The sequence below is a fragment of the Acinonyx jubatus genome, chromosome A2 (assembly GCF_027475565.1).
Source record: "Acinonyx jubatus isolate Ajub_Pintada_27869175 chromosome A2, VMU_Ajub_asm_v1.0, whole genome shotgun sequence".
Classification (NCBI taxonomy): domain Eukaryota; kingdom Metazoa; phylum Chordata; class Mammalia; order Carnivora; family Felidae; genus Acinonyx; species Acinonyx jubatus.
In genome coordinates this window covers 165,090,176-165,112,352 of record NC_069383.1, presented here as the reverse complement: position 1 = coordinate 165,112,352, position 22,177 = coordinate 165,090,176, and the positions used below count along the sequence as shown (strand labels likewise).

Below are 22,177 nucleotides of genomic sequence, written 5' to 3'. Positions count from 1 at the left end.
TGCCAGACGGCATGTCCAGAGACGGAAGCGCAGCGGCCTTCCCGCTGGTCCACCCGGGTCCTGCTCCTCAGCGGGGCCGCCGGGAACCGATCCCCCAGCCACCGCTTCCTCCCGCTCACGGGACCCGTGAACGACAGCTGGCCCGGAACCAGCCCAGATGGCTGGGAGACCAGGCGCCCTTCTATGCATGGCGCCTGTGTCTGGGAGGGAGGAGCCGGCCCTGACTTCCCATCGCTGTGCGTTTCCCCCCAACACCCCACCCCTGCAGGGCGGTCGGTGTCCACACGTCCAGCCGCAGAGAGCCAGAACTTAGGAAGGAGAGACGCACGCTCCGCGAAGGGGCTGGGCTGTAAGATGAGAGCAGCTCCAGCACGAAGGCTGGAGCAATCACGGAGGAATCGCCGTGGAAGCCTCCGGAAGGCTCCCCCTCCAGGGCACTCCCGGAACGCTTCCACAGCAGAGACCACACTCAGCCGCTTCAATGAACTGGCATAAATCATCCCAGGCGCACACGTGGCACCGTGGGCACACAGCAGGCAGGGCCGGCCTCAAGGCTTCAGGGGGCTCCCGGCCGTGGAGGGCCTTCATTTACCCAACCTTCTCCGCCGCACCCAGAACCCCAGGTCTTCTAGGACCTTGGGGCTTCAGCCAGGAAGCCGGAGGGTGGGAGGTCACTCATCCCCCAGCTCAGGGGCACCACACAGCTGCCGATCAGAGCCCACCTTGGTCTTTCCCACTTGAGGCCAGAAGGGTGGCCACGCCTTTAGAGGGCAGGCCTCTGGGTCATGATTGGTCCAGAGAGGAGCCCCTGAACCCAGCCAGCCAATCAGAGGTTTCCTTGGGATTTTCCACTTAAGGCCAGAGGTACGTCTTTGCCTTTAGAGGGCAGGCCCCTGGGACCTGATCGGTCCAGAGATGGATGCCTGACCCCTACCAGCCCATTCGAGCCTGCCTGGGGATTTCAGGTGGAGACAGAGAGGCTGGCCTCTCCTGGGGAGAGGCAGGCCCCGGGACATTAATCCAAGGCTGCCCAGGCCACCCGGAAGCTGACGTCAGAAGAGAACACTTTCACTAGGGCAGCAGATAAAATAAGGCTGCCACATAAAATACAGGGTGTCCAGTGAAATTGGCATTTCTGATAAACGACAAACAATTTTTAGTGTAAACGTTGCATAGAACACACACACTAAAATATCATTTGCGTTTATGTGAAACTTACGTTTCATTAAAGGTCTGTAGTTTCAGTTGCTAAATCTGGCCACCTCAATGACACTGGCAGTCCTGGAGTAGGTCTCCTTCTCCTGACGGTGGCTCAGCCCAGCCAGGACAGATGAAGGGGAGTGGCACAAAGTATCCTGACCACACCGACCACATACACGCTCAGCGTCAGCGGGAGCTGCACCCGGAGTGGCCCGGGTAGGGGACAGCCCTCACAGCTGGTAGCCCACCAGGGACAGGCTCAGTGTGCAGCCTGGGGAGGAGTGGCCCAGCCTCAGAAAGAGCCAGAGTCGGGCTCGGAGAGGCACAACCCTTGCAATGGGTCCCCACGGCAGCCCAGGCGTGCCCCGTCCTCCCCGTCGGCATACGGGCCACCATTGAGAGGGTGTGGCCCCAGCCCAGAATCTGTGACCCTACCCAGTGCTCCTTCCAACCCAGGAATTGATTCAGAAGGACACCCTCCTGCCCAATCCATGGGGACGGGGTGGGGGGGACACACAGTGCTATTTATAGCAGCAGAAAACTGGAATCACCCTAAAGGCCCAACAATAGGGAAATCATTAAGCAAGTTATGGGATGCCGACAAGAAGGAATCCTGCAGCGCTGTCAAGAATGACAAACACACGCTCTGAGACTACAAAGTGGCGGGACATAGAGCCCACACACTGACTGCCAGGGGCCAGATGGCACGTGGGGAACAGGAAGGCATCGCCATGACGACGCGGGCAGAAGTTCAGAGGGGGGCAGGGGGACACGGAGGGTCAGGGGACATGTGGACACAGCTCCAACAGGAAAGGGAGAGAGAGGAGGCACACGGTGACGTCTGGGACCCTGGCCAGAGGCGCTGGACGTCAGCCGAGGCCTGGAAGTGTTACCTTCGGGGGTAACTCATTTCTGCCTTCCCCAGACTGATGGCTCACCTACACAACTTCTGTCCCGCGCCTCTTACGTGAGGGTACCACGTGGGCACATCTGGACGGAGGCTGAATTCTGCTTTTGCAGGTTCCTCCTGATGGTTCTGGGCATCGGGCCCTGAGCTAGCCTGACCCCAGCGGCCCACTTCCCGGCTCCTCTCAAACCCAGGCTCGATCCTTGCTCTCTCTTGCCACCTGGCCCTCCTCCCGGCCCGAAACCAGCAGGCCCGAGGGGCAGGCGGCAGCTGACGCTTTCCTGAAGGAGGGACCCCGTGGCAGCCCCAGCCACGTGCACCCCTTGCCACTGTGTCCCACACCCATCTCCCTCCCTTCCCGGCAGCTCAAGTCTCTCTACTCAGAAACACCGTTTGCTTTTCTACAGGAGAAAGAACCCTGGTTTCGCCCCAGAAACCGGGAGCGGGGGGGCTCCAGGCCTGACTTGGTGCACAATTCTGAACCCTTCTCTCCCCGGGGCCCTTTGCAGCTGCTGGAACCTGTGGTGCTTTTACTTGAGATACTTCACTAGCTGTCAGGACCTAGGAGCAACTGAGACGCCCTCCAGCAGGTAAACTGGTCCATAAACACGCAGTGGCCCGGCCCAGATGAGGGAATATTACTCGGCACTAAAAACGGGCCATCGAGCCGCACAGAGACACGGAGGAGCCTCAGACGCACAGCACTGGGTGACAGAAGCCAGGCTGAGGAGGCGACACACGGGGTGGTTCCAAGTCCAGGATGTTCTGGACAAGGCAGGACCACGGAGGCACGGCTGCCGGGGTGGGGGAGGGTGAATGGGAGGAGCACAGGAATTTCGGGGCCGTGGGTCTACTCCGGACGACACCGTGGTGGTGGGCAGGTGTCCGTGACATTCATCCGAACCCACGGGGTGGGCCGCACCAGGAGTGACCTCGTGTCCGCTGTGGACCGTGGTTCGTCACGTTCGGTGCTGGCTCATCCGTTGTGATAACTCAGCAGGGTCACTAATGAAAAACGTTATCGATGGGGAAAGTGGGAGAGGTGGGAACTTTCTGTCCAATTTTTCTATAAACCCTAAACTGCTTAAGACACAAAGTCCATTAAATCGAAAATAGGAAACCTTGGTAAAAAACTCCACATCACAGAGGCCCCAGCCCCTGTCCTGCAGGGAAGGCGGCGGCAGCCCAGGCCTGAGCGTCTCCCTGAGGGCCCGTCACGGCCTTGGCAAACAGACCTGACGGCAGGCGGGCACCCCGAGGCGTCCCCCTGCCGGGCCGGACACTGGGACGTCTGCTCGAGGCCCTGGAAAGGGAAGCTGCGGCCGCACCCGCCCGCGAGGGCAGCGTCCCGCCCCGAGGCCGACCGCGGATGGCGGGGGCTCACCTGGACGCCGGACCCGCACAGCGGGGTCTGCAGCGGCGGCGGGCTGTACAGGATGCCGCCCGCTGGCGGGGGTTCGTGCTGAGGAAACTCGCCGTCCATGGCGGGCCCCACTGCCAGCATCGGGCGGCTCCACGACCCAGGCCGCCGAGGCGTCTATCTGGGCTTCTTGCTCCTGGGCGGCGGCATCATGACCTGGGGGGGAGAGACGGTACATCCCGAGGTCAACCTCTGAGGAGTCCCTGCGAGGCTGGCGCCGAGGGGGTGGGGTCAGCACGGCAGGCCCCTGATACGGGATGGTGTGAGCCGAGGCTCCCCCAATGTCACAGCGGTGACGGGCGCCCCTCTGGGTTCCTGGACTCTTCCCGGGGGCTGTGCTGGCGCAGGGAGGGGGCCCGGACCCCAGCTCAGCCTGAGCGTGCTAGCGTGCTCGAGCAACCCCTCGGCTGCCGGGACAGGAGCGCACGCGGCCCCCCTGCTCCAAGCGCACCAGGGGACCCGAGCTGCTGCCTGGCAGACCCTCCTGGGGACGCTGCGCCTGGACCTCCGACCGCAGGTCCCACCCAGGCATCAAGCGCCACCAAGTGGGGCTCCTGGCCACAGAGGGGGGGGCCTGAGACAGAAAGAAGACCAGCCCCAGGGACAGATCTCCAGGACGGTGGCAGCCCTTCCAGTGAGGCTGGGCCACCCGACCGCTTTCCCTCCCTGCCCATCACGCGACCGGCTCAGGCCCTGGGGGGACGCTCCGGCCATCTGGGCCCCACGGCCAGTAGCGGAGACTCAGCTGATCCCGCGGGCCTGGCTCTGTGACCTGGCACGTCTGAGGCTGTGAGGCAAAGTCCAACTCAGCAAGCACCTCCAGGCTGGGGGCCAGTCTTGTCCCCCTGCAGCCAGAGCAGGTTCGCAGAAGGGGCTCTGGGGGAGTCAGGGCCAAGCTGAGCCAGGAAGCGGTAAGGACACACAGCATCCCCACCGAGAACGTTCCTGTTCTCGAATGCAGGCAGACCCAGCCGGGAACATGCCTGCCATAGGAGCCGACCACAGATACACAGGATTTCCCACACGGTTTCCATCTGCCCCGTGGACTGTGGCCTAGGCTCCCCGGCCCTCCCCCCCCCGCACCACTGCTCCTGGCTGAGCCCGGACCCTAGGCCGGCCCCTGTGCTCCTCAGTCAGGCAGTGGCTGAGGACGTTAATCACCGAGGGGGGCAGGAAGGGGAGGCAGCTGCCACTCCCGGCCGAGCCCTGGATGAAGAAATCCTCGGGACTTCCAGTAATCACTGTCCGCACACGGGCAGCTTATGCAATCCCTCAGGGGGTGGGGAGGGGTTGCCTTCACCCCAAGCTCCCGGCCAGAGAAGGGGCCCGCGGGGCCAAGCTCCGGCCAGCTCCAAGCCTTGGCGCTGCCCTGCTCGCCTCCACGGCTCTGGGCGAGCCACGGGCTCACACCTGCCGGGAAGACAGCACTTCCCCCTGCCTCGGTGGCCCTGGCCTGCCCCGGCCTGTGCCCTCCAGGCTCCTGGCCGGGGACCTGATGGGACACAGACCTGGCAGCCGGGAGTGTGAAGTCCTGAGGTCTCGCTCCACAAACAAACACACAGCGACTCGGTGATTTGGGGTCTCAGCCCTTCCTGTTAAAGACTTCGGGCTCAGGCAGAGGTGATCAAACCCAGCTCAGCCTTCTAACAACTGGATTATTATTTGACAACTCAGGGACACCTCAGCTCCTCTGAGCCCCAGTTTTGCTCAACAGGAGAACTGAGTTGTTTGGAGGTACATGGGCAAGGCTGGTCAGGCACTCAGCAGAGCCCAAGGCCCCAGCAATCCAGTGACCAATTAGGTGACCACTGGCTTCACTGAGGCCCCAGGAAATCTCCTGGATTTGGGGGATACCCCTCGAGGGGGCTCTGCCCCCAGCACCTGGGACAGAAGGCAGGCAGGAATGACCTTAATTCAACAGAGGAAACATATAGCTGACCACAGGCATTGGCCAGCATCCCCTCAGCCCTGGGGTTCGACCGCCCACCCCTTCTCTGCAGCAGGTGCTTGAGATGTGTCCCCCACCCGAGGCCATCTGTTAAACCCTGTCCATACCCCACGTGTCCCGGAGTGAAGCTGAACCCCTCCCACAAACAGGTGCTTCCAGGCTCTGCAGCCACTGAGCCCTGGGCTGCCCCTTTAGAAAAGCACCATCCAGAGGCCACAGGCCAAGGAGCACGGTGGTGCTGTGGGCAGCTTCCCAGGAACCCGAGAAGAAACGAAAATACTTATCCACATAAAACCTATACACACACGTTCACAGCAGCGTGAGTCACGACGGTGTGAGGATGGCAGAACCCAATGTCCGTAAACCGGTGAGTGGATAAACACAATGTGCCCACCGCGCACGCGCACGCCCCTCAGGTGCATCTACCGCGCACGCGCACATCACTCAGCCCCTAGCAGGAGCGAGGCGCCCACCCCCGCCGCCCCGCGAACGGACCCTGAACGCCTGACGCTCAGGGAGGAAACCCGACACCAGACGCCACACGGGGTGAGTCCACGTGTAGGAAACATCCAGAACAGGCCCATCCACGGACAGGAGCGGGGCTCCTGGGGCCGGGGGAGGAGTGGGGGTGATGGCTGGGGGCGGGGTTCTGGAATTAGGTGACGGGATGTTCGTACATCGTATAGCGGAAAACACTGAATTGTACGCGTTGAAAGACCCAGTTTTACACTACGAATTTCACACTGTGCCCACCACCACCCCGTGCCCCCAGAGGCCACCCTACAGTGCCCCCTTCCTCCAAACCCCCGGGGGCCAGTGTTAGCTGTCACCGCTGCCGCACCTCCACAGCCTCAGGCTTCCTGTTCCCCCATCCCCCCAAAGCCCTGGGGCAGCCCCCAAACAGCCCTCCTTCTGTTCCCTCAGACTCCAGCTGTCCTGACCCTCCGATTTCTGGCCTCTGCTGACCTCCCCTACCTCCTGCCCTTTGAACCCTGCCCTAGGCCCCGGACCCCAGAGCACCAACGCGCTGCATGCCTGGGACTTTCCAGCTGCCCCAGGACCAGCCCCGTGGGTACCAGGTGGGGTCTTGGGGCACGAGGGGAGGTAACAAAGGCTGGCCCGCTGGGTCAGAGCTCAGCACCCATGTGGTGGGCCCGGCGTGTATTTTTAGAACATCCCGTGACAGGTGAAGCGTGGGTGCTCACAGAGGCCTACGCTTCACAATCGTGGTTTGTGTTCAGACAATTTCCTTTTGAGATCAGGTTTTCGAATGAGTCATTGTGAAAGAAAAAGATCAAGGAATCAGTGGCCCAGACAGGACAACGGGGCAGCGCAGCATGGAGGGAGGCCAAGGCCTGGAAGAGCCCGTCTTTCTCATACGCCCGGGCCGGCAGGCACCTGCGGGCACCCAGCCTCTCTGCCAACCCCCTCAGCCCTGTGGGCCTGCCCCCCAGACGCTGTGAGCAGGCTGTCCCGACCCTGACGGCTGCCCAGACTGCCTGCCCACTCCCACCTGTTACCTTGTCTGGACCCCGCCCTGGGAACTGTGTCTCTGGGCAGCAGGGACTGGCTGGCCTCCCACAGGGCACAAGATGGTGGCCTCTCTGGCCATCCTTCCACCTGGCTCTGAGTGAAGATCCAGGGATACCAGCAGGGGTCAGGTGGGGGAGGTAGGGTGGGGGGACGGGGGCTCAACAGAGGCTGGCCAGGGCTCTGTGAGGCTCGGCTCTCAGGGCAGAGGCCCTGGTAAAATCCAGAGGCCTGATGAGACCCCAACTTGGCCAACCAGGACTGTCTGGGGAGGGTCTGCCTGTGGACTCCACACCGAGCGACGGGTGGGGAGCCGCAGGTCAGAGCCGGCCTGGGGCTGTCCCAGTGGGGGTGCCCAGGAAGGGACACAGGCAGGGGCATCCAGAGAACTCCTCTGCTCCCAGACAGAGGGGCCCAGCCAAGATGGGCCGTGCAGGTATCAGCAGGAGGCAGGCAGCCGGGCAGGGTTCCACGTGGAGGAGAGACCCCACGGCCTGTGCTGGGGGCCCCAGTCCAGAGCAGAGATCCTACCTGGGCTCCAGGCATAGCTCAGCTCTCCCAGGCCCTCCGAGGGAGCGCACCCCCCAGATAGTGGCCTTCATGGGTGCGCTGGGCCCAAGGACGAAAAGGAAGGGGAGGGAGGGGCTGGGGTCCCCAGGGAAGACGTTGTGGGGGCTCCTGCCTCCCTCATCTGCTGAGGCCAGAGTGGCAGGCAAACAGCACAGGGGGCGGGGGCCGGACAGGGTGCCAGCAATGGGGCAGGAGAGGTGCGGGCCACGGCCATTCCCTAAATTCACATCCACTGGGAACCTGTGAACGGGGCCTCGCCTGGAAATAGGGTTTTAGTTGATGCAATCGGCAAAGATGGGGCCATACTGGGGTGGAGTTGGCCCTGCTGCAAAGACTGGTACCCTTATAAGAGGGAGATTCAAACACAGACGCAGAGGAGATGGCCATGTGACCTTGGGTCACGGCCCAGGCCCTGCCACACCTTGACCTCAGACCTCTGGGCTCCAGGACTGGAAGAGAATAAAGCTCCGTGGTTTAAGCGGCCCACTGTGTGGTCAGCTGGTAAGGCCACCCCAGGACACTCCGACCGGAGGGGAAAGCAAACCCCAGCTGGAGCCACCCCAACCCTCAGTCCGAGTCCTGTGACCCCGGGAGCACTGCCGACCAGGAGCTCTGGGCGAGGCTGGCGGCAAGCACGTGACCTCGGATTTCTAGAGTTCCCAGGAGGCATCCGGAACACAACAGCTCTGAGATGCCGAAGACAGGGCAGGAGCCCCGGCGCCTGATGCCCAGGGCAGGCAGGGCAGGAAGTTCGGGAAGCCCCTGCACCTGAGACAAGGACAAGGTGGGCTGGCCCAGAATCCCCATTGGAAAGCACAGCTGTCCAGGGGTTCAATTTCCAGTTCTGTTCTCAACGGGCACCCAGAGGCCCACCCAGACCCCATTCCCCAGAGGCCACGTGTCAACTGACGGGGCTTCCGCGAATCTCCGGTCCTGCCGTCCTGCGGGGACGTGAGGCCCGGCGCCCCTGCACACCTTCGCCTGGGGGGCCGAGCTCTGGCTAGCACGGGCGGTGGCCACACCGGGCTGGACGGGGAGCCCGGACGCCCCGGCCCTGGCCTGCGTGGTCAGCACGCGGCTCGGTGCGAGGCCGGGAAGTGGACAGCAAGTGCGGGTGGCTCCGGCAGGAGGGACACCACAGGCCCGTGACCCCAACCTGACGCCCAGGAGCGACAGCAGCACGCAGGGCCCCGCTCGCCACCTGGGGTCGGTGCGGGGGGCCAGGCGGGGGCGACAGACCCGGCCCGGCGGAGCACTCGGCACGTGTCAGTGTTCTCTCGCTCGCCCGGGCAAGGGCCAGCCAGGAGGGCGAGAAACTGCATCCGGGGAAGCGGGACCAACCCCAGATGGACGGGACGATACCCTGTGAGGCACAGACAGCCTGGAGCTGAGCCCTGGGGGAGCCTCGGGGCTGCCTGCGGCTGTCCGTCTGCCTCTCCGGGCAGCACCTCTGCCGGCCGTGTGCCCACGGACCCCAGCCCGTGGGTCCAGGGTAGCCTGGCCAAGTCAGCAGCAGCGCCTGCGACGGCCCACGAAGGTCAGGGTGGAAGGACAGCCCCGCGGCGGGGCGGGCGCTTTATAAAGCAACCTGTGACAGACGCCGGGTTGACGGCAGCCCCGGGGAGGCCAGGGAGGGTGCTCTGCCAGCCCCACAGGCACAGCTTTGGGGGCACACAGCCCTGCGCAACCCATCCAAGGGCCCAGAGGGGAATGGGGACCGGAACAGGGAGCCTCCTCGGTCATGGCTGAGGACGCTGGAGTCTGGGTCTCGGGAGGGGCCCTCTGAGCCCGAGGGGGCTCAATTCCGGGTGTGGTCCAATGGTTTCCCACGGTGCTGCACCGACCCACCTGCCCACGGGCGGGGACCGCTGTTGCGCCGGCCAGCCCGCTCCCGCCACTGGAGCGCCGCTCCCAGCCCGCCGCTTAAGGGTGGTAGGCCTTCAAACCTCTGTCCCCGACACCAACACCTCCTACAGGCGCTGAGCACCCCCCACGTGGCTTCTTCTGGGAAGTGCCTCGTCAGGTCTGCGCTTGCTCGCGGTTTTTGAGAGGCATCGTGCACACTGAGCTTGTGGTCTCCTCTGACACCCACGTCTTCTTCCCGCGAGCAGGTTTTAGGGCCAAAGCCCACCGGCCCGACGTCCCGGTCCCTTGACAGCGACGTGCCCCGCGCGGTCTGTCCGTGCGGAGGGTGGTCTGTCTGTCCCGGTGCTTGCTGTCACCCCTGCTAGTGTCGGGCTTGCTTCAGGCCGGCTGGCATGCCAGGTGTCTCCTGAGCCCCCAGGGAACCCTGAGCAGGACAGGGCTACCGCTGCCCACGCGGGGTCACGCCGGTCCCAGGTGTGCGGCCTGACCCGTCCACACCCTCCTCAGGCTCCCGCGGGCCAGCCTGGTGCAAGACCATCGCCAGGGACCTTCACCCAAACCCAAAGAGCAAATGGTGTCCCGCGAGAGGGGGAGGACTCCTCCGGGCTCGCGCCGGTCCTGGGGACGGCGGTGGCGCCACGCGGTCTCACACGCCCCGTCCCGAGCAAACGCCGGCACCGGGCCGTGCCCGCCTCTGGGAAGACGGCAGAGGCCCCCACATCGCAGTAGCAGGAACCCCAAACTCTGGGCATCACAAGGCCCGGGCTTCGTGCTGGGTCCCTCTCGCGGGCAGACGCAGCGTCCACAGGACACAGGCCCGCGTCCCTGTCGCCGGCAGCAGCACATGGAAGCCTCCCTCAAGTTCGAGCCTCTCACTCCCCTTCAGCCTCCAGTGAGAAGGTTTTCTGCCTTTTTTGGGGGGGAGGGGCAGAGACAGAGGGAGAGAGAGAATCCCAAGCAGGCTCCACCGTCAGCACAGAGCCCAACACAAGGCTCAAACCCACGAACCGTGAGATCGTGGCCTGAGCCGAAGCCGAGAGTCGGGTGCTTAACCGAGTGAGCCAGCCAGGCGCCCCTAAAGGTGCTCTGCTTTTGAGGACCTCGGGAGAATGCTCGGTCCCTGGGGATTCCAGGGTCACCCCCACCTCAGGGGCCTCGAGGGACCTGGTCTCTGGGACCATTTCTGAGCCAACCACACAAGTCGAGTAGAGCATAGCTCATAACGGACCAGCGGGCAGCCAGGCTGGCCCAGTGTCCCCCATAATAACAGTTTGTGGAGAACAGAAGCCCCCCGCAACCCCTTCTCGGGGAAGCCTCCCGGAGTCCTCAGAGGAGCCAGGTGGGGGGGGGCAGGGGGCGGCTGGGACAGCACAGCCTACACTATGCAGGAATGTGGCCCGGGCTTCCAGATGGGCTGGTTCTTTGAGAGATGCAGCAGACCTAGATTTGGGGGTGGCAGCCCCTGATTTCTCAAAGTTGGCAATCCAGCCTTCATGTCACATCTTCCTTAAGTGGGGTGACTTCCTGCAGGTTCCCACAGTGCTGGGGGTGGGACCACCCAGTCCCCCTGTGACAATGCAGAACCCCTCTGCAAGGCTGTCCCTGATGGTCCCCAACACAGACCCAGGGGCTCATTCGCCCCTGTCCCTGACGGTCCCCAAGACGGACCCGGGGGCTCATTCGCCCCTGTCCCTGACGGTCCCCAAGACGGACCCAGGGGCTCATTCGCCCCTGTCCCTGACGGTCCCCAAGACGGACCCGGGGCTCATTCGCCCCTGTCCCTGACGGTCCCCAAGACGGACCCGGGGGCTCATTCGCCCCTGTCCCTGACGGTCCCCGACATGGACCCGGGGGCTCATTCACTCTGAGCCCCACCCTCAGGTGGCGGAGCACCTACAGGGCCAAGCAGCTGCCACATGCCTGAACGATGCCAGGAGAGGCTCCGGTGCCTTGGGCCACAAGTGCCAAGCTCGGAACCACCCTGGGACTAGGCGGGGGCGTGGGGGGGGGGTGGCTACACCCCCACCTCACAGCTTTCAGGGCAAGTGGCCGAGGAGGACCTTCCGGAAACGCTGCTGAGCTCTGGCCCCGTGCAGACCATGCGCGAACCCAGACACAGATTCGGATGCCCACGGCACCCCAGCGGGAGGCAAGGGTTTGAGCAGGTCAATGGGTCCACCTTCCCACGTCCACACCTGCCGCTCACACGTGCAGCTGTCGGGGCGGGGGGGGGGGGGAGCCTTTCCTGAACGTACCTTACGTACCATACCTTACAACGTGCAGAGGAAGACGCCACTCTGAGGGCAGGGATTTCTGCCCCACCTGGTGAGTCAGTGCCATAAAGGGTTACTGCTCTCTGCAGACCCGCTCCCTTCCTCCTGCCATCCCCACATCCTGTGTCAGTGGCCTCTGACCCTCTGGGTTGTGACCGCAAGGAAATGCAGGTGACCTGCCTCCAGAGTGTGGCACAGGTCGCTTTTGAAATGCAGCAGGCCTTCGAGCAAAGGAGACAGAGGCCAGTCCCAATGGGGAGTCTGGGTGTCTGCTCTCAGTGCCACCAGACCTGGTGACTCCCTTGCCATGGGGCTCTAGGGACAGGAGTCCCAGGGAAGGGCCAGCAGGTACCCGGTTCCACAGGGGCACCTGAGACGCACACAGACCACGAGCCCCCAGGGTCAGACTAAAGCCCAAATCTGCCATCACACAGCAGGGGCCAAACTCCTTCCCCCTCTCCCCCCCCCCCCCACAGGACAGGTGCTTTGTGGGCCTCCCTGGGCCATGTCCCCGCCTACCATGCTGAGGACCACACAGCTGGAGGGCACCCCCTGCAGATGGCCCAGGAGGAGTTAGAGTCCACAGATGACTTTAGATGGGACCAACTCCCTGGGGTCACTACGCTCCCCACTGTCACCTGGCCTCCCGGCAGGGAGGTCCCCCGGGCAATCAGGGCCGTCGAAGGACAGCCAGGGCAGCGCAGTCCAGCACCCCTTCCCCTATCTCCTACAGGGCCCAGGCTTTATGGGGGAGCTCCCCCGGGGCCTCCCGCCCAAGGCACCCCTACACCAGAAGTCCAAACACCCCCAGGACTTCTTACGTGATGCACGTTGCACACCACGTCCATCTGCACGTCCCAGACGGCGCTGGGGTTCAGGGGCGGCTCCCACCCTTCATACAGTGAGGAGATGCCTCTTCCTGTCTTCCTCGTGGGGCTGGAAGGGGCCCGCTCCCCGACACCCGCTCACCCCCAGGCCACAGCACATGGGCATCTGACCAAGGACAGGCCTTGCTGTTTTGTTCTGTGAAGGCACAGTTCACAAACCATATACTTCACATATTTACAGTATACAATTCAGTGGTTTTCAGTACATTCACAGAGTTGTGCAACCATCACCTCTATCGAGTGCCAGAACATTCCATCAGCCAAAGGAAACCCTGTCCCCCTCACCCCCACCTCCTCCCCAGCCCCCGGCCCCTTCGAGGCCCTTCCTGTCCCTGGATGAGCCTGCTCTGGACGTTTTTTCACACACATGGACTCACACCCCGTGTGGCCTCTCGTGTCGGGTTCCCTCCCTGAGCGTCGCATGTTCAGGGTCCTTCCGCGGGGCGATACATAAACAAATGACAAGCCTTATCTCTGCCTCCCCTCGGGGCCTGGCAAGACCAAGCAGCAGGTGACAGAGCCTGAGCATCAGAAATCACGGTCTCAGCCCTCGCCTGAGTCATCCGCCTGGCAGAAAGGGAAGCAGGGGACCTGCGGGCCAGCTGTCCCCAATGGCAAGAAGATGAAGGAAATTTGCACAGCAGGAGCGGGGGAAAGGGCCGCTCCAAGGGACCCCACTCAGGGGAGAGGGGACCCACACTCGCGAGGCACGTCATGGACACCAGGACTCGGGCCTGCACTTGGGCACGGGCAGAGCAGGGCGGACGGCAGGTGAGCAGGAGTAAGGCCAGGCCTGGGATGGTTCGGGTGACTGTGCCTTCTGGCTGCCCCGGGAGGCCTGCTACACCCTGGCTGTGACACTCCAAGCCTGCCCCTAACGAATCCCACGACCGCGACGCACGCTGTCTCATGTACATACAAAACACACACGCGTGCAGGCAAACGCACGCAGCACTGAGAGCACACTCACGTGGGCACATGTACACAACTGGGCACGCAGGAGAGGCACGCACGGGTCACAGGACACATGCTGCACACACTCCCAGCACCCTCACAGGTGGGCGCGCACACGCACACACGTGCACACCCTGGACCATGCCGGTGCACACGCCACACCCAACACACACGTGCACACCCTGGACGCTGCTGGCACCTTGGAGGGTGCCCCCCACTCTGCACATCAGCCTCACAGTGTTTGTACTTGAGGTTACGTTACCCACCAGCAGAGGAACAAGCAGGTCCCCCCACCCCCACCCGCGGCCATAAAGGCCTGTTACCCAGAGGAGGCCATCCTCCTGGGAGGGAGGTGGCCTCTGGGGACTGGACACAGTTGCCTCTTTATTCCCGGCCGAACTCACCCGGTCAGCGTTTCCGGCCTGGCCCCTGCTGAGGGGCCTCAGGGACTTTGCTAGAACTGAGCTGGGCCAGCCTCAGCTGGTCTCGCCCCAGTGGGGGCCAGGCCTGCGGGGTCCGGGAATCCAGCCTCGGTGTCCCCCCAGATCAGGGCAGTGACTGGCCCAAGGTCACGCGGCTGGAGAACACTGGCTCTGGGCTGCTGCCTGCACACTTGTGGCTGGCCCCACCCCACTCAGTCTCCAAGGGACCTAGCCCCCTGCTGCACTCAGTCCCACAGGCTCTCCTGGAAATCTGGTCCCCCCCACCTGTCTTCTAAGACACGCGTGCGTGTACACACACACACACACACACACACACACCAGGCAGATGCTGGCTCCGGGCAGGTGTGAATAGGTGTCTGCTCAGATACTCCGAGCTAATCAAAAGCGCCCTCCCCCGTCTGAAATCACAGAACGCCTTCCCCTCAGTCCCCACAGCGGCTTGTCCCTGGGCAGGCGGTCTTGCATCTGCCAGGCTGCTTGGGGGCCTTCTGCATACCTGCCGGCATCTTCCCGACCAGGTGGGACCCTGGGGCCATTCACCTATCCTGCCTTCTCTGGCCCACCCACCCAGTGGCCCAGACTTCATATTCAGCATTCTCTATGAAGCCTCTGGAAATGGATGTTCTAAGAGGACCGTGGCCCTAAGCACACAGCTCTGGGCTGCACTCACCCACCTCTGGGGCCTCCCCTGGGAAAATCCAGGGTACTTGGGAAGAAAGAACACAGACAGGCTGGCCAGTGGGCCCTGGTCTCAGCGTCCAAGAAAGAAGCACCCAGCGGCTGTGCTCACAAGGGTCCACGACTGCACAGCGCCCCCCACAGCCAGGCAGGGAGGGAAAAGAGAGGCGCAGGGTCAGGTCCAGCCCTGGAGGAAGGGCCAGGCCTCACATCCCAACCCAGACTGGCCTCAGACAGTCTCTGGAGTACGGTGCCTTTGACAGGTGGCCATCTGTCCTCCCTGCAGGGTCTGCAGTCCCCGGGGCCCGAGCCCCATCTTCCTTCAGCCTTTCCTAAGCGTCCACGGGGAAGATCCAAACATCCGCCGTGCCCGGCGGCAGGTAAGCAGGCTCCCAGCTGAAGCCTGTCCTATACCAGCCCCCCTAGCCATGCCATGAAACACTCACTACCCCCCAAACTGCCAGATGAAGCTTCACCTTGGTCGGCTTCCAGGCCAGGCACCCTCCTGTGTGGGGTGCAAACACATGGCGCCAAGCTAGCGCGGCCAGGCAGGAAAGTCCTTCAGGGCAGGCAGGACCGATGTCCGTGCTGGGAAGCAGAAGCCAGGGGTGCCCCAGACACACATCTTACAGACTCAGATTTTCTTCCCCTTGAGACCATTAACCACATTATTCAGGGAGCCACCGCCTCCCAGGAGCTCCTCTGTGGCTGTCCACACCCCTACTCCCTGACTCTGGGTCCCCCAGCCTCCTGCTCCAGGGACCTGGGTGCTGGGGAGCAGCCCGGCATGGGCAGGACCCACCGTGGGCATCCCCTTTCGCACCCGCCCACCTCCAGCTCTCTGCCCACCTCCTCCCGTCCTCCTGTCCTTGGAGGCCAGGTTCCGATGCCAGCAGAGGCAAGACTCCCACCCAACACTCTGGGCGCAGCCAGCCGACCCCAGGAAGGCCCCCATCCCAAGGCCGTGGGCAACAGGAGTGTCTGGACAGAGCCGCTAGGAAAGCAGGAGAGGGCAGGAAGCGCCAAGGAGCCCGGGGTCAGGGGTCACCAACATAGGAGAGGTCAGGAGGCACCCAGGGAGGAAGGGGCTGGGGTCGCGGAGACCGGGTTGGGGGGGGGGGGGTCACAAAAAGGGGCAGTCAGGGAATGACGGAGAAGCGGTTGTGAAGGGGGTGGTCACACAGTGCTGGAGGGTCGCCGAGAAGTGCAGGGTCAAAGGTCACCGAAGAAGTAAAGTTTGGGGATCACTAAAGAGCGCGGGATGGGGGTCCCGGTAGGGAGGGGTAAGGGAATCACCAACGGGTGGGGACCGGGGTACCGAAGAGGGAGGGAAGTAAAGGCTGGTGTGTCGCCGCGGAGGATGGGGTCAAGGTTCACGCGGAGGCGGGTCGGGAAGGGGGGTCACACAGCAGCACAGGGTCGGGGGTCGCGGAGCAGGGCGACTTCAGGACGCACAGCTGAGCGCGCACGGGGCTTACGGCGGAGGGCGGGGTCGGGGGGGGGTCGCTTAGGAGGGCGGGGTCAAGGCTCGCGGCAGAGGGCGGGGTCGGGGGGGGGGTCGCCGAGGAGGGCGGGGACAGGCCGCCGCGCTCCCTCCGCCCGCGGCCCGGGAACCCCGGAACCCCCGGCCCAGGACGCAGGCGGCCGCGGGGCGGGGGGGGAGGGGGGGGAAAGGCCGGGGCCCGAGCGGGCCGGGGAGCGCGGCTCGGGCTGGGCGGGGTCGGCGGAGTCGGAGCGAGGGTCGGGCCAGACGCGCCTCACCTCCGTCCTGGGTCCGGCCGGGCGCGGAGCCCGCGGCGCCGCCGTCTCTCCGAGCTTCGCCTCAGCCGCGCTCACTTCCGGGTTTCGGGCGCCATCTTGGGGGCCCCGCTCACTTCCGGTCATGCCGCGGGGCGGAGCCTCGAGTGGGCTGGTGAGTGGGCGTGGTCGCGGGCGGGGCCCCAGGGGGCCCTGCAGGGTTAGGACTCAGTGGGCCACGGGTTCCAATCCCACCCTCTCCTGTTTATGTTGGGACCCCGGCTCCTGGCTTACTCGCGAGCCTCAGTTTCCTCCTATGCAAACATGGAGATCAAATTGAATCACTCCCACCTCCGGGCCCTTTCCATCCCTGCACTCTCACACCTGAGCTTTAAGCCACTGGAGCTCTCGTATAACCCGGATGTTAGCTCTAAAGCCCCCTCCTCAGATACTCCCTAAAAACCATCTGACACGGCCCTACCGCCACCCAGTCCTGCGCTCTCCCTTAATTGCCTCCCCACCAATAGTTGTCTGCCCATTAGTCTGTCTCCACCCCAGGAGGAGTCTTGGGACCTAGCGGAAGCCCCAGCGTGGAGCCCAGTACGTGGTGGGGTCTGACAGTCCCAAGAGAGAGGCCCTGGGATCTGGGTTGCTCCCCAGCTGGCTCCCTCCCCGTTAGGGCTCCCAGGGGCCTGATGCAAACGAGGCCAGATTTGCTGCACTGCCAGGAAGAGGGTGGGACTTTGGCACAGACTGTAGATTTCCTGTGACTTGAACCCACTGGACCCACTGTGGGCTGGGCCAGGCGGGTTCAGGCAGATCCAGTCTGGGAGGCACCACCCCTTCCCTAGCTGGGTTGTCAGTAATGAAAGCCCCACCTCGCCACCAGCCAGAGGCCTCCTGTGCCCATTCCAGCCCCCTGAAATTAGAGGTTACCTCCCCGTGTGCTTGTTTACTTATTAAGTAAACCCTTACGGATTCCAGTCTCTGCCCGGTCTCGAGCTGAACAAAGCTGGGGCTCCAGAGGACTCAGTTCCCAGGCCTGCCCTCAGGAAGCTCCCAATCTAGGGGGAATGGAGGCTGGACCAGACACTCCCATCTGCAAGACTGGGCCTGGGGCCCAGGGAGGGCTGAAGTCTCTGCCTAACACATTATGGAGGAAGGGGTATTGAAGCTGGGGCTTTGAAGTTCAAGTAGGAGGCTGCCAGATAGACAAGAGTAGGAAGGGCAGTCCAGGCAAATGAAAGCTGTTCACAGACTTGTAAGGGTCTGTTTAAAACCCGTTTGACCTACAAAAATCCAGGTCAGAGACCGCCTGTAGCCAGGCCTACAAGGAAGCAGGGGAAACTGAGGTCGAGAGAGGAGAAATGATTTATTCAGAGTGAGCTTTGCTTCGGTATGTGTAGTTTTTGGTGATTTGGGTTGTAGCCTTGACTTTGAAGCTATTTTTCATAGCTAATGAAAATAAGTCCTATTGAGCAACAGACAGTTAAAATTCAAAAGCACAAATAAGCTGACATGAGGGGATAGATGGCTTCCGGTTGTGTTTTCCCATTTCCTCCCACACAGGGCCAGCCACATAATCTGTCGAGCCCAGTGAGAAATGAAGACAGAGGGCCCCCCGTTCAAATAGTGAGGATTTCAATATGGCGACAGCAGAGCATTAAACGGAGTACGGGTCCCCCTGAACACGGAGCCCGGGCAAAGCCCTGAGTCACACGCCCGCAGAGCCGGCCCTGTTCCCACCATGACCTTCCGAGGTCAGGACCGCTATTACCTGTGTGTTGCTGGCGGGTAAACGGCAGCGCAGAACCGTCCAGTAGCCGGCGCAGGGTCACGGAGCGCAGGGAGGCATGGACTTGACCTCTGCCACGTCCACCTCGGGAAACCACAAGGTTTCTATGGGTAATTTTGCCTGAAATGGGGGCAGTTTGCCCAGGCCGGGGTGGGTCCAGCCATCTCAGCATGGAGTAATCTGCCAAGTCTGGGGATGTCTAGGGAATTAGTCAGATTTGGGGATTTCCAGGGAATTGCAAGAGGCAGCCCGGGACAGCGGAAGGCACACGGCTCTGCAGGGCAGCGGCTTTGCCGGTGTGCTGTGTGACCCTCGGAAAGTTACTCAATCTCTCTGTGCCTCCATTTCCCCACCTGCAAATTTGGGGTGGGTACCTTCTAGGTTATTAAGATAGCAAAATGAACAGTTTCTTGTGTTTGGGTATTAGGAATGTTTCCAGATGGACTTCTGGATCTTTCCTCACAAAAGTCCATAGAGCCACCTAAGTGAGCGTTCTATGAGATAATAATGATGATGAAGCCTGAGGTTGGAGGTCTGGAGAGGAGGGATTTTTTTTTTTTTTTTTTTTTTAATGGTGATAAAAGGCTGGGATGGGGGCCCTGGGCAGCCCCAGCTTTTATGGCTCAGGCTGCAGAAGTTGTCACGCTCGGAGGCTCAGAGGGTGGGAACACGCCCAGCTCTCCTCAGATGTGCCCAAGGTCCCCTCCTCCGGTGGGGAAAAGGCTCACAGAAGACCAGAGGTCTGTCCGGTGAGGGTCTTGTTTTTGGTCCAAGAGCCTTCCCCAAGCCCTCCCTCTGTCCCAGTCCCATGCAGGGACCCCCTAAATATCCCCCCCAGACATTTCAACCAGCCTTGAGGAAGTAGGCCACCATATAAAATACAGAACACTCAGTTAAATTTGAATTGCATGTACGTGAAGAAGAATTGCTCATGTTTAAGTATGTCCCGCGCAGTGTTTGGGATATACTTATGCAAAAGAAAGTAGCCTCCGGCGAAACCGGGAGTCCTGTTTCTATTGGTGAGATTGGGCAGCCCGGTGTGGGGAGACCACAGCAGAAATGGCGTCCCAGAGCCAGGCCAGGGGCCCCTCTGAACCTCAGTGTTCTCACCTGCCAAATGGGCACGGCCCTGGGACTGACCCACCTTCCGCACAGGCGTGCTCACAGAGTGTGACAACTCTTGCCCTTTCAATTGTTTCAAACAGCAGAAAAGTCAGACCCCAATGTCAGGTCCCCCGGGGGGGGGGGGTTCCCTGTGGGTCCATGGGGAGCTTCTTGGGCTAGCCCTCAGTTTCCCTCCTGGGGAGGACTCCAGCGTGCAGACTGGGAGACTGAGGCAGGCGGAGGGCTCACCCAGGGAGCGGAGACCCCCACCCCGGACCTGGGCAGGTGAGGTGGGGCAGGTGGGTCGGCCTGGCCCTGCCCAGGGGGTGGGGGCGGGGCCGGGGCGCTTCCTGTTTCTCCACATTCTGGAAAGCCCCAGCGTTCCCCAGCAGTGGGAGCACCTCCCTGCCCGCCTCCTGGCGCTGGGTCCCTCACCACACTTCTCCTTTCTGCACCCACTTCCCCTGGCTGCCCCCCAGCCCCTGTGGCCCTGCTCCTGCCCCGCCTCCTGCCTCTCATCCCCCCCTCCTTTTCCCCTCCCTCCCACCGCGCCCCTCTTTGCCCTCCCTCTCCAGCCCTCCCTGCGGTGTAGAAGGGGAAACTGAGGCAGGAGCAACCAGCCGGCCCACGTCGCACCAGCCATGTGTGTATCTCCTCCTGCATCACTTCCTGTCTCCTGCTGGCCTCGCCGCCTCCCCAGCTGACCCTGCCCTGTCCAGCCACCTCCCTACACCCAAGGCCCACCTGCCACTGCCACTTGCCCTCGCAAGTCCCCCAGCAGTGCTGGCCGCCTCCCGGCCCTGCCTGAGCCGGCGTAGGATCTTGCCTAGGCCGACCGGGGCTGCCTCTGAGCCAGGACAACTGCAGGGAACAGCAAACCTGTCCGGTGGGTCTGAGATCCACCCCAGACAGGACTTCCCACCTCTGCACTGAGAATGGGACACCAAGGCTGCACAGGCTGAATGTGATGTCTGACGGAGCAGCCCTCAGGCTGGGCGAGGGCTGGACCCTGAGGTTGCAAGGCTGTGAGCAGGCAGGAAGGAGAAGGAAGAGGGGAAGGACTGTCAGGGAGAAGGCGGCATGTGCAAAGGCCCCAAGTGGGGAAAGCATCCGGGGAGCATGTGCAGGGGTCCAGGGCAGCAAGGGAGTGAGACCGGAAAGGGCCAAGTGGGCTAAGGGGGCGGGGTGTGCCTGGAAAGCTAGGGCAAGGCCTGTATCCTGCGGGCAGTAGGGAGCCACTGAAGGTGACGGAGCAATGGGGTGGGGTGGTAAGGGCGGGGCTGGAGGAGGCTCCATCTGCCTGAGTGTGCTGGAGGGGGCCCTGCTGGAGGGGGCGGGACACAGGGGCCGCGTTTCACGCTCCTCTGGTGGCAAGACAGAGGTCTGAGGAGGCAGAGCTCCTGCCCCGAAGCCAGATGAAGGAGCCACACTCTGCATTTCTTTCTGTCAGGGTCTATAGTGAACCAGGCAAGAGCTGGGCCAGAGCTGAGAGCGTGAGGACCTTCGGGATGTCCCCTCAGCAGTACTCACCCCCAGCCCCAAGTCAGAGGGGGACTTGGCTTGGCTCTGTCCCCAGAGCCATGGGGAGCCATGGAGATGATAGAGCATGGACAGAGATGCAGCTAGGGCAGAGCGGGCATAGGAGGCGGTGCGGGTGCAGGAGGGCGCAGGTGAGTGAGTGCAGGAAGGAAGTGGGTTGGGCTACAAGGTGGACGGGCGTGTGTGTATGTGTGTGTGTGTGTGTGTGAGAGAGAGAGAGAGAGAGAGAGAGAGAGAGAGAGAGAGAGAGAGAGACAATGCTGATCGAGTCCGGGGACACAGAGAACAGAGCATCAGAGCATGCCCCGTGGTGTCCCAGGCTGCAGAGGGGCAGGACATCCCCCGAAGGGCACAAGGCGTTGGCCCTCCCCAGGCTGTCCTCCTGCTTAGCAGCCAGCACAGAGCACTGCGGTCGCCTGTGCTGGTACTTCCTGAACCTTCACCTTGGGTCTGCCCTGCCCTGAAGGGGACTCCAGGGCGCCTGGGGCTGGCTGACTCACATCCAGGTGCCAGACGCCTGACAGGGGCTAGGCTCCTGAGGGACAAGGGACATCTGGGGCACTTGGAGAACTTCAAGGGACCCCACCATCCTCCACGCCTCCAACTGAGGAAGAAGCCAGAAGCCCCAACCCCGGGGTGCCACCCCCCCCCCCCCCCCCCCCGCTGGCTCAGTGGCTCAGTCAGCACGTGACTCTTGATCTCAGGATCCTGAATTCAAGCCCCATGTTGGGCCTGGAGCCTACTTAATTAAAAAAAAGAAAAAAGAACTTAAAAGGAAGACAGTCTACGCTGGCACTGAGAGGGCTGACGGTTGACACAGCACGTCTGTGCTTATATCCCAAAGTCACAAATACGCTGTCGGGTCAGGGCGGGGCCCCGGCTCTGATGACCAGGCCCCGTCCCGATCTGCCGTGTGGACAGGGGCCCCTGACGTGACCGGACGTAAAGGGCACATCGCCTCTGTGCCATTCCGCCCCAAACCCCTCACCCTGGCCTGACCCACAGAGTAACACCGGACAGACCCCAGTCAGGGGACATTTTCTAAAATACCCAACCTCAACACGGTCCAGGCCTCACACTCAAGGGAAGTCTGATAAACTGTCACACCCCAGAGGGGCCCGAGGAGACGTGACAGCTGGGTGTCATGTGGGGTCCTGATGGGGTGCTGGTGCAGAAAAGGGACATGAGGGGGAAACTACAGAACTCTTTCTTTTCAGTGTCTATTTATTTTTTGAGAGACAGAGACAGAGCATGAGCAGGGGAGGGGCCGAGAGAGAGAGAGAGGGAGACACAGAATCTGAAGCAGGTGCCAGGCTCTGAGCCGTC

General features: G+C 62.6%; 1 protein-coding gene across 3 annotated transcripts in view; it reads right to left on the bottom strand.

Moving 5' to 3' along the window:
* Positions 1-18,311, bottom strand: part of SBNO2 (strawberry notch homolog 2) — a 51,443-nt gene extending 33,132 nt beyond the window's left edge. For 2 of the 3 annotated variants that reach the window (XM_053220249.1, XM_053220251.1), the window contains exons 1-2: positions 16,438-16,590; positions 3,492-3,683 (exon numbers count right to left, since the gene is read on the bottom strand). In XM_053220249.1, coding sequence (XP_053076224.1) covers positions 3,492-3,611 — 120 coding nt within the window. In that variant the 5' untranslated portion in view covers positions 3,612-3,683; positions 16,438-16,590. Of the gene's footprint in view, positions 1-3,491; positions 3,684-16,437; positions 16,591-18,190 lie in introns of those variants that run through there. The other variant, XM_053220250.1, reaches the window with a different exon arrangement.
* Between the last annotated feature and the right edge of the window lie 3,866 nt (positions 18,312-22,177).